A 12,930-nucleotide genomic window follows, 5' to 3' on the forward strand; every position below is an offset into this window, starting at 1 on the left:
AAATACAACAATGCACATATAAGCATAAATAGGCCAAATATGAAAAAAAAAATAGTAAACAATGTGTGAAAGTGATACTGAACACTTAAAATACTTTCTTTGTGCATTAAATAAATACAGACCAGAAAAGCAATACTAAATCAAGTCCAAAATGTATAATAACATGAAGAACACCTCTTCATAACAAATCAGAGTACATGTAAACAATAATCATTTATATCATTAGTATCTAATGTGTCTAGTTTACAGTGTTTTCATTTGAATTAAATTACATTGTAATATAATATATACCAGAAAAGCAATTATAAAAATCCTTAAATGTATAAGAAACTGAAGACAATAAAGAATAACACCCATTTATGAATATCTCCAAAACAAATCAGAGGTCACCTAAACAATAATCATTCATATAATTAGTATCAAATGTGTCTAGTTTTTGTGTGTCTGTTCATTATCTTTAAATGAGCATCTTTAAAGTGAAACTCTTATTTGAAATCAATACTTATAATTGTATTTATAACACACATCAAATTGAATGATAAAACAATAACTACTTACTAAATAATGCATTTACTGAAATATTGTTTACTGATAACAAGCTTGTGTTTATAATAGCAGAAAGCATGACAAATATTAATTCATTGGTGATTGCTAAAAGATTTACTGTGGTCAACTATAGTATCACAAGGCAGAAATACCATGTTTTATGTTCATTCTTATTAGCAAATTGAACTCAAGATCCTTCATTAAAAACATTGTTGTTGACATCTATCAACCCATTTTTAAAAAAATCAAAACAATAATACAATAATATTAATTGTGATAAGTCTTATTTTGGAGGAAGAGTGCATCTTTAAAAATAGCGTGTGTGTTTTTTTCACTTAAATATGTAACAATTCAATTTGACAAATGAGACAAAAGTTAGGAAATAGAAGTAGTAATTGTATATAATACAAAACAACAACAAAAATTGACAAAGCTCAATATAACAGGAAATCTATATGAAAACACAAATCATTAAAGGTTATTATTATTTAAACTGAATAAATGTATAAGTAATACACACTTTTATAAAGCTTTTACCGACAACATAGTTATTATCATGGTACACTATGGGACTTTTATCCAAATTTTGAAGATTTTTTACTGTTAATTAAAAATATTTTGTCTATATTTGATTTTTTTCACATTATCAGAGGTTATGAAATAAACACAACAGTTTCTGGTAAAATAAACTTCAGTGAACAGAAAAATTAAGTTCAACCAAACATACTATTGATACACATGGAAAAAAATCATTTTGATTGATCTTGTGAGTCTTCGGAACAGAGCAGTATTTCGATGTTTGAAAATATATAGCAGTTTTATAAATTCATAAAAAATAGTTAATAATAAGACAACCTGCTGAAATCATTTTAAATATTTTCTATGATGTCTAATGAACAATTAAAAAGACAATTTATGATAGTTTACCGTTCAGTTTTGAAGAAAATATACATAATGTCATGTAACTATACATTTTTATAACTAATAAAATGCTTAAAAATCAACCTTTTTCTTGTAAATATTGATAAAGCTTAATTGGACTTATTCATAAAATGTAATCATTCAAATAAATGAATTTTACTTATGATACTAACTCAGAATTCAGATTTAAAAACAATGAATGTACTTTTAAATTAAAATATGTAAAGAAACAAGAACACTAAGTAGGCGGTAATACCCCTCCAAAAATGTCAGAGTGAAAGTTCTCAACTAATGTCTTTTTAATATTATAACATGTAAACAGTCTCTGTTGGTAATTGATGTCTATTTGTTTTATTAAGTCAATGGTATTCTAACATTTAGAATTTTTCATAATAATTCTTCACTCTTCAACATATGAAGTTTGGTTTGTTCCCATGCGTTTGTACTTGTAGTGTGTGCACAGATGATAATTACTCAATGCTGAGTCAATGCTGATTTGGTTTTCATGCCCCTTCAGGTTCTTTACCCATCTAGAATGTTTAGTGCTGTAAAAGAAAAAAGTACTTTCTAACTAATTTGTATATAATACTGCCATACATATACAAAATAAAATATAAACAGTTTAATATTTCTCAACATTATTTAAAACAACAACAATAAGCTGATACATACATGTATGTATATAATATAAAGAAAATTACTAGATTTATCAATAAAATTCATCATCACCACCACCACCACCACTGGATTATTGAATACAATGAGTTTATAAAACAACAAACAACAACTTAAATATGTTTTATATGAAATACTCACATCATCTCTATCAGATGTGACTGCCTTGTGGATATACATGGATGTCAAATCTCTCTCAATGAACCAACAAAGTATTTAATGCAGGCTGGAATTCTTCATATAATAATAATATTCAGTCATTTTCCTGCCTGAAAGAAATTAGACTTTTGATTATCAACCAACAGAAACTACAACCGTAAAATACAAATGCACATGTATTAATTATACATTCTGCACTAATATCCGTTTTAGCCAAGAGTAAGGGTTGGTAGGCACAAATGTGTAGTTGTTGTGCATATGGTTGATAATGATTCACAACAGTATGGCGTTCAACGAGACCTACACCAAGCAAATGAATGTCGCTTGTGTCCGAGCTGTCGTGGCTTCCAGCCCGAAACCATGTACATCTTTTAATACAGGTTTATTTTGAAAATATGCAGTTTGTAAACAAATAATGGGTATTTTTAAGTCTAATATTTTTCTAAGATAAAACAATCAAATAAAGGACTACATACTCATATCATATACATAAATGATGTGCATAAGTACATTTAAAAATATGTAACATGTACATAATGCACCAGTCAATTGCAACCACGGGCCCCCAGGTCTGGGGATATGCCGGGGATAGCCGGGGAAATGGGCTGTGTTTTTACCTTTCAGGTGGCCTCGGAGTGCCGGGTGAATGCGGTGGTTTTGTCTTTGAGCAAAATATAGCAGGGAATATGCCTTACCTAGGCTCCCTGGGAAACGGGGGCATATGACGAGGATTAGACCATCAGTTCGTCCCCGCAGGACGAGGATTTTACCCGGGATTGGCTGGACCGAAAGTCAAAGTCCCATCTATTCCTCGGACCTGGGGGGGGGGGGGGCGTGGTAACAATTGACTGGTGCATTATAAGTAGATGTAAAGTATGTAATATGTATGTAACATGTATATTTATAGTACATGTAGAAATATTAAAACGCTGTCTTAACATTTAGCAAATAAAAATGATTTAAGAATTCCAAAGATAAATTAAAAAACAAACATTTTTGAACACATAAACGTACACAACTAATCAAGGATACTTACATGAATAGCTCTTTGATACGAATATTCCAGTTCCATGCTGATTGTTGACATGAGTTTTTTCGACAGAAAATCTTCTCTTACGCGTATAATTCACTTATAATCCATGTTTTACTGTAATGACTCAAATTGTTAGATGTATCGTAATCAACTGTCAGTGTGCACTTTAAGTGTTTACTTATTTTAAACGTATATTCATGAGAAAACTTCACCGAGTTTCCAACTATAAATCGACGATGTAGAAATTCCATTATTGACCTATGAATAGCGGGGAAATACCTTCTGGTTCTAAAAATAACAACATCCGGATATGTGTAGTGTTCTAAAAATAAAACAACTCGGGGGCAATCGTAATAAAATTTTACTAATGTCACCTTCAACACATTAACAAATAAAGCATTTTTAATACCAATGCAATCGCCATCCTTTTGCATGTTTTAATCATAATAAAAAACAGTAAAACCCAACTGTCAATCAACTTAAAAACCGCTCCAACCACTAACTAAAATAAATTCCCATTCCATAATAGGCGCGCACTTCAGTGCGGCGCCAATAACGTTGTGTGAAGGTTGTGTCATGATAAGGTTATTGTATAACATTGGAAAAATGTTGTGACAACGTGTTATTTTTTAACGTTGTGAAAACGTTGTGACAACGTAAGTGCCTATTAAAATTAATTTATAACTATTATGAGTTGTCCTTGTCCTTTTGATAGACGCAGTTTCCAATTAAGAAAAATAAATAAATATGACTATATACTCTTGATTTCAAATCTTAATTTAGAATAATACATCGTTACTTTTTTATGAATGTTTTTTTAGATGAAAGAAAAGTAACTAATTCAAGTCTAGCGTTCTAAATAATGCAGTATTGTATTGTTCGAGCGTTTTGGACATGAGCGTCATTCCCGAATCAGAGTAGAATAAACTCATACCATCTACCAAACCAGCAATATCATGTGATTTTACAGACTTTTTTTGTTCATTTTGTTCACCCCACCACCCACATGTAACAACGTCGTATGAAAGTTGTGAATTGGTTGTCAAAAAATCGTTGTCGCGTTGTTCAGAAAACTCCACATTCTAACGTTGGGAGAATAAGTACCTATCACGTGTTACCGGTCCGGATCGAAAAATCCGACCCGAGGGCACGCGCGTAAGCCGGTAACAAGGCTCGGATTTTTCTATCCGGACCGGAACTTCATTGATATTGTTCTTGCATAACTTAAAGATCATTTTGTGGAAAAAATACGTAGAAAACGCATTGTCTTACATTGCACACCAAAAGCGCGTGGGATGTTGTATACTGACGTCATATAGAGTAGTAATTTCAATAAGTTCAATATATATGCAAAAAGCTACAGAAACATGCTCAGTAGCAAAATGTTTAAACATAAACCCGGTTTGGTGGCAATGGGTAACGCCAAAGACATAGCACACAAATTCACAGACAAGAAACATAGAACAGCACACAACTCTACAAACAGCACAGTGCATAAATACTATATATATATATATATATATATATATATATATATATATATATATATATATATATATATATATATATATATATATAGACAATTGGTATGTTTATCAAGAATTGTTAGGTACCGCCTTGGAACGGTCAGTAAAATGTAAATTTACTGGGGGTTCAAACCAGTTTATGTGCACAAACCTCACTGTTATCCCGACAATTCTTAATAAAAATAAAACGCAAAAGATAAATCTTATCAAAGTATGCATTAACTTGAGGAAACTTATCAATAAAACAAATAATAATAATAAACGAAAAAGTAAACCCCAAGTACTTCAATGATTAGAGATCCCAACTCTATCTGCAGACGGAGGCAAACAATTCAGAGCACCTAATGCAAATACTTTTCAAAGATAAGATGCAGTCATCGTAAGAAACCAACAACATCACACACAGTCTGCCTTAAAAGGTTTAAAACTGTGTGATCATAGAGTTTCATAATAAAAAGCATCATTGTACTAAAACTGGGAACAAATAAAGAAAAACATTATTAAAAATAAAAGCGACTAGTATATGCTATTCTCTCCTTCCAAATGATTTGAAAACGTAAAATATTTGAAGAAATTTAAGTCACAGCCAAAACACTCGGATCAGTCAACACGTGTCCGCCAAAAACGGTTTTAAAGATAACATGAATTAGCAAATTCTTCATAAAAATCAAAGCACTGAAAGTTTAGTTATGAAAGGGTTCTATATTCAACCCAATATTTTGTTTCAGGTATTCATCTTCAAAAACAAGAAGGCAAGTGCTCTTCAAAATATTGCCTTTATATCCACGGTTTAAATAAAATCCAAGTAATTCATTAAGTCTATCTGCCCAACTACCTGCTGGAAACATTTTAATTTTACGAATTTTCTTTAAAACATCACCATAAAAATCGGGATGAGCAATACTATCAGCAATGAGCGATTTAAGACTACCATTGTACTTTGATATGAGATTATAATGACCATTAACACATTTTGAGAAAGTTTTCCTTAATTTTAAATATCGGAAACCCTGTTTTAGAAGTTTTTGCGTCATAAGTTTACTGCGAGAGCTGATTTTTTTTTACATCTGTACATATTCTAGCAAATCGTATTAACTGTGCAATAAAAACACCATACGATGGTGAAATAAGAACATCACTATCTAAAGAAGGGTAATTAATTATTTTAAAATTAAAATCATCACGTTTATCATAAAGATTGATGCTCAATATATCTTCCTTTACTTCTAGTTGCAAATCTAAATAGGATGCTTTTAAAACGGATGTATTAGATTTATTAAGTTGCAATTGTGAAGGGTATATCGAATGAATGTTATCTGTAAACACAGGATTATCTAAACTTAGAATATCATCAATATATCTAAACGTGCTATTGAATTTATCAACAAGAGCTAGATCTCCAGACTTAAATAATTTTAACATATATTCACTTTCATAGCAGTATAAAAAGAGGTCTGCAAGTAAAGGTGCATAATTGGCTCCCATTGGAATTCCAATAGTTTGCTTATAAACATTTACCAAATTTAAGAAAAGAATTATTGAGTACAAAATTTAAAACTTCAATGACATCTGTGCATGTCCTATAGATATGTTTATCTGAGCGATCATTAGTAAAAAGGCCTTTTTAACATTAACTGCCATGTAAGTAGTTTTCTCCCTCGCAAAAGTTTTTTCGATAAGAGGAGTCAATTTGTTTGTAACTAAAGATTGTGGAATAGATGTATAGAGCGTTGAAAAGTCATGAGTATTAAGTACTGAGACTTTATACCGTCTATTTTCAAAATCATTAACTAAATCTAAAGAATTATTGATAGACCAAAAGAGATTAACTCCAGAATTCTCATAAACTTTACTACAGTATTTTTTCACATGAAACTTTATTGCAGTTTAGCAGGATGTAAGTAAAATTGAAACTTGTTTAGTAGAGCAAGAAATAGAGTTAACAATAAATCGTGTACTGACGTCAAATAATTCCTCTACAATTCACGTTTTTTTATGATATTTGTATTAAAATGTTCTCTTCATAAACCGTACAATAACAGAACTATGAAGTGGCCCGAATTTGCGCGTGACTCATCTTACATGGGATGTTAGACGGATTTTCCAGCACACGTCCAGTTTGCAAGTAAACTTGTTCAGAGGTCTAATATTTGACGCCAATAATTATCTTAAATCACTATCGGCAAGCCTCGTTACCGGTATAGGCATGTGCCCTCTGTCGGTGTTTTCAATCCGGACCGGTAATACACGATATATATTTAAAATCCATAACGCCAAGACAACCTTGGCGGTAACGTTGCCACTACGTTGAGACAACCATGCATGATAACATTTTATGAAGGTTGTATATTGGTTGCACAAGTAGCGTTGTCAAAACGTTAAGAACACGCCATACTCACAACCTTTCACTGCATAACGAGAAAACAACGTTAGCGGTAACGTTGATACAACATTGTCAACGTGAGGTACTTCAATATATACATATAAGGTATAATGGTAACTATCTCCAAGGTTTCTACTAAACGAAATGTTTCATAAAGAACCTTGGTTGTTTACAATAACCAATTCTAGAATATTCGCAGATTAACTCTCTCTTTTTCTTGTAGGTTTATCAACAGTTAGGAAAAGAAAATTATCCCTCAGACGTTCCGGGAAACAAAATTTAAAAAATGCCGGCTGTTGTGCGGGGTTGACCACCTTCCAGTTAATAGAGAAGAAAAAATAAAGTCACCAATTAATATAGTATTGCCACTCTTGTGGTCAGTAATTGCCTTATCTATAGTCTGAGCTATTCTCTTAAGAGCTGTCGCTGATGTGATACAACATGTACATAAAAAGTCGGCATTATGAGTCAACATGTAAAATACACCAACGTGCTTATTCAAAGTAATTTTGAATTAAATTATTACGGATCTGAATACCCATTCCATATCTGCAATATATGATTTATTCGATAACGAGTTTTACTTTCGATTTTCGAGTGGACGAATTCAAAACAAGAGCCTATGTCTATATCAAGAGAACTCCCATGCTTTCGTTATAAATTCAATATCAGGATTGTTACGGCGACGTTCAGAGTCACTTTGCCTTTTAACAAATTCACGTTGGGTGCTCTCTATGATATTAAATTAAGCATTTTCTTGATTCCTGTTAAGATTATTCTGCAATGATAACAAAACCACATGACGCCTTCAATTCTCTTGCATTTCCTAATTCTTTCTTAGTCATGTTTGTGGAAGTCTAAACATTTCTTGTTGCATAACCAGTTAGCTATCGGGGCGATATAGACCTAGGATGTTGTTGTTGTTGTTGTTGTTGTTATTATATTTTACGAGTTTATAAATGTCTGCCCGAGCCCTATAAAACTGGGATGTTGTTGTTGTTTTCGAGTTTATAAATGTCTGCCCGGTTCCTATAAGGGCTGCATTATGGCTTCATCCCGTCAAATCGCCAAGTGGGACTAAAGTTTTGAAGCCAAAGGTGGGATTTTACTCCCCACCATTTGATGGGATATTCGCCGAAGGAGTAAACAGGGATAAGTTGTCTACTGATTATATGTTGGCCAGTATGTACATTGAAATGATATTTTAATTTATATTGAAAAATCCGAATAACCTTGACCAAATCAAAAAGATAGCATATTTTATATACAATTGTCTGCTGTAGTCGTATTAAAATTCAATCTTTGCACAAGAAAATACAGGCCACGTTTAACAAAGTAAAACTGATTAAATATAGATAGTGTCTTACGACATTAATATAAATGAAACAATAGCATACTGTCATGAAACAAATGTAGTAAAAGGTATGTAAAACTCTGTCGGAATTTGATAATAGTGCAAGAAAATATCTATACATGGAGCGTTAATTTAAAAACAGATAATAAATAAAAACAATGTTTTTTTTATATATGTTTTAAGGTGGATTTTTATCAATATTTTATACCGTTTTTTAGCATGGACGGTATTGCTCATTATTGCAAACAGTACAAAAAGTGAGCGCGCGAAACGCAAAGGTACCAATATCTGTTCCCAAGCCAAACAAATTATCCCTGGGTTCTCCGACTTACTACACAGCACTAGACCACATCAATGCGTAGCATTGTGTCAGTAGTATAATTAGGATACATTTATTGTAATAAAACCAGATATACACTAGGTCAAACCCCTTTGATAACAGCAAAATAATATAAATCATGTTCTTTAATGATATTAACAACAATTTATAAACACCCTAGAGGTTTGCGTTGATCCAGGATCGCAGCGCCCATGTGTCGGCGTACACTCCGGGATAGTTGAACGCACCACACCCGTAACCCCAACTGACCACACCTTTATATAGAAAATGAATACATGCCAAAGTTCTTGAAGAATCAATATATAAATGGAATGAGAAAAAAATACAACGTAGGTGCATGCAATCCTGACCGATCCTGAACATCCATTTCTTTCACATCGTAAATTTACAGTTTGTTTTTAAACAAGTTAGGACTTACCTTTGCATAATCTGTCACTTGGTTAGTGTTGTTTTAGCACACGGAATTTGTCCATAAAATTATTTTCAAAAGACGTACATAAAACGATTTACGTGTGCAGCTTGCTTACCGATGAGTTCCCATTGAGTGTTCCTGTAGGCAACAAGAGGGCCACCAGAGTCGCCCTGTAAACATATAACAACATAGTTTTATTTTATTTGATATCAACATAACACAGTGTATCGTTCTCTTTTGTGTTGTTGCTGTTTTCTCATGACTTTTGCCCACCTCGGATAAACAACGCTTCAAGATATGAAAAAAACGTATACATGTTTATATTTCAGTGATCACAAATGTTAAATATTTGTTAGGTAAATGTGATTTAACAAATAAAAAGATATAACCTATCAAAGAGATTTTCTTTCGCTAAAGTGCTTCATATTACAAAGAACAAAACAGTTTCTCCAGATTTGGACAATTGTTCATGTATGTCACGTTCTACGTATGAAAATCGGGGTTAACCAGTCTACGAATCTTCTTTTCGCATAAAAAAGCCTCGGTCACAAAGATTGTTAACTTGCCTGGCAAGCGTCCTTTCCAGTCTGTCCAGCGCAGAGCATTGTGCTGTCAAGGGATCCTGCGTTGCCTGTGTTTTCGCAGTTGGCCAAACTCAACAATGGTTTCCATACGTAACGAAGGACGCTGGAGCTTGATCCTCCTAGGATTGTTGCATTATTGACGATTAGCAGGTTAAATATAAGTAGGACTACAGCAAGTTTATGTCATTAATCTTAACCTTAATTTTGTGTAAGATCATAAATACTGTTCAACTCCATACAATGTATGTTTGTTTGTTAGTTTTTTTTTACACATGAGCACCTGGCATTTTATTGCAAACATATTTACTGTTCATCGCGAACACTATCTGATATCATAGAATTGTATAAACCAAACACCCTCTTGCCTTCAGATGTTGTTCCCCAGCCCGAGACAAGCGACATCTCGGCATCAGCGTATATTCTTGAAGGCAGACAGGCGGGGGAGGCGAACGTGGTGGCAATTACGCTGGCGGCAGTCGAACCAAAGCCTGTTATGGACAAATGAAAGAACAAAGTGTTCGAATTATATCTCTTAGTCACTCCTGTTTAATTTTGCATTTACAAACACAGTGTGATGATACCTAAGACATCCGCTAACCAAAAATAACATTTCTGTTATTGCCGAATCTTGCAGTTTAGTGCAATTTTAATATATAGCTCGTCAAATAAGTAAGGAAAAGACTTAAACAGTTTTGAAAAAAAATAATAATATAATAGAGCCAAATCGACCTTTCCTTTCATGTTTCTCTAATTAAAGTTCCAGTATGTTCTAGTGACAACTAGTAAACTAATTATTCGTGTATGTACATCCAAATGACTTTTCTTAACATTTTTACATTCGTTAACCCCCAGGTTGAAAAAAAAGATTTTTTATCGCAATTACAAAATCCAATAAAGGCGAAGGTAGTATCTCAATTTAGCGCGCATAACGTCGTTACGAAAATTGCATATTATGTGACTTTCTTAATACTATAAAAATATATGTTGCTTTATATACCTGTGATTATCATTTTTGAACTATGAAGGTATTGGTTTAAATATTTTATACAAAAAAAAGAAACATACTAACAGTGTTATTTTCATAAAATATTTCAATTGATTCAATCTTAATTATATTCAACTTAAGAAAAGAGAGAGTATAACACCATTAGTATTGACACATTTAATCGGTGATATTTCACTAAACAACATTGACAAGTTTTTATTCGAAAATGCTTGCATCATATTTATTTTCAAAACAGGAGCTTAAATTTCTTCATGTGAAGTTTCTTTTGAAAATGTTCAGTATTTCCCTATTAATTTCTCCAGTCCAAAATCACAAAAAATACCGCCAACTGCTAGGGTACTGATTGCAACGCGTTATTCACCGCCCACTTATTTACAACATTAGCATATAGTGAGTCAGTGGTCGATTTAGTGATTCCCTTGGTATTTCCCGTCTATTTCTGTTAAATAAAGCATCATGCGCACCTCGGGGTTTTATCAAACATTATCTGAGACTTTATCGTAATTATATACTAGTATTCAATTTCATTATTTTCTCTAATTGTTTAATCCTAAGTAGTACTGGGCCTTTAAATTAAACAATAAGTCCATTTTGTTTCTTGTCAAAACATTACAATTCAACGTCTGGTAAAGGAAACCTACGTACTAATCACAGCGATGTCGTTAGACATGGTGTTACTGTTGTATCCAGCGTGAGGTTTAATGGACGTGGCCTGGATCACTTTTCTACTCCCAGCAGAAGTTGTGCTTTGCATCCCGAAAACGATGGAGTAGTCAGCCGGCCTTGGATTCTTTCCACTGGGTAAAACATTTTATTAAACTGTAGATAGTGGCTTCTCTTTCTCGGAGATCGTTCAAATGATTTTATCGAACCATATGTTCAAATGGGTGTTATTGCATTTATTTTTTATATTTCAGGAGTGAATTTTAAACAACAACACTAGAGCAATAAGATAAAAGACTAGTAATAGACAGCAACATATTATTTACTTAATAACAAAATGAATATCTATCCAAAGTGTCCAAAATATAGCTGAAGGTCAATAAAACCTATATATGAAGGTTCACACGCGCATGAATACATACTTCAGGCAGTGAGCGGCGGTAATCACCTTCGGGCTTCCATCGTTGCCAATCACGTAGGTTCCTCCGCAGATCAGATATCCATTCTCAACAAGACCCACCTGGACAATACTGAGTTGTATGAACGGTCACGGATATATGCAGTATGATATGTCGATGTGCGAATGGGAAGACTGTTCAAAATATGTTCAACCAGATCTTATTCTAGTGTCTTTTTTGTTTTTGTTTTAACCAGTAAGGCGTGGTGATGATTGGTTAATTATATGTATAGTTCGGTTCAAGGAGGCTTGTGTCCTGTTTCAATATTGCATTATCATAAAATGGCATTTTTACTTGATTGAAATTCATCACTAGCATTTAACACAAATGTTCCCTTTATGTTCGACGCATACCCACCTGCCATGGGAAGTCGCCCTCAGTTGCCACCTGCCCTCCCACGATGTACTGCATCGCCAATTTCGGATTGGGGCTAAAGTTGCTCTGTCCGCAGGACTGCGCCTGGGATGCTTGACAAGTGTAAACAATACATGTGATAGACTCGAGAAGCTAATTTGGCACCTTCTTTTGAATGCAACTTGATTTCACGTTAGTGGGTAGAAAATAATATACCCCTCCCACTTATTAATCCCTCAAATTTCCGAGCTACCCACCACCTTTTTGCGGGAGATAGTGAGCCAGAAAAACCACGTATTAGTATTACATATTATTTCTGACACCCTCGTCAAAATAAAGTTAGGCTTGTCCGTTACACTTTCAAAGATTTTCTACTTGTCAATACATAAAATACACATGTTAATGACATTGAACAAAAGCGATAAGAACAAAAAGTGTGTGAAAAAAAACTTACCAGCAACTAAACCAAGTAAAATCAGGACCTTCATGGTTCTAACTTAACAAAACTGTGTCTGA

At 33.2% G+C, this 12,930-nt stretch overlaps 1 protein-coding gene across 1 annotated transcript; it reads right to left on the reverse strand.

The window, feature by feature from the left end:
- Window positions 1–9,093: 9,093 nt before the first annotated feature.
- On the reverse strand, window positions 9,094–12,518 carry LOC128246937 (trypsin alpha-3-like). Its single transcript, XM_052965501.1, has 7 exons — window positions 12,418–12,518; window positions 12,025–12,122; window positions 11,585–11,736; window positions 10,299–10,421; window positions 9,916–10,052; window positions 9,465–9,519; window positions 9,094–9,191 (listed from the first exon to the last, which is right to left on the reverse strand). The coding sequence occupies exons 1-7, from the start codon at window positions 12,469–12,471 to the stop codon at window positions 9,094–9,096; spliced, it is 717 nt and encodes a 238-aa protein (XP_052821461.1). The 5' UTR covers window positions 12,472–12,518.
- Between the last annotated feature and the right edge of the window lie 412 nt (window positions 12,519–12,930).

This window comes from Mya arenaria, chromosome 2 (genome assembly GCF_026914265.1).
Source record: "Mya arenaria isolate MELC-2E11 chromosome 2, ASM2691426v1".
Lineage (NCBI taxonomy): Eukaryota > Metazoa > Mollusca > Bivalvia > Myida > Myidae > Mya > Mya arenaria.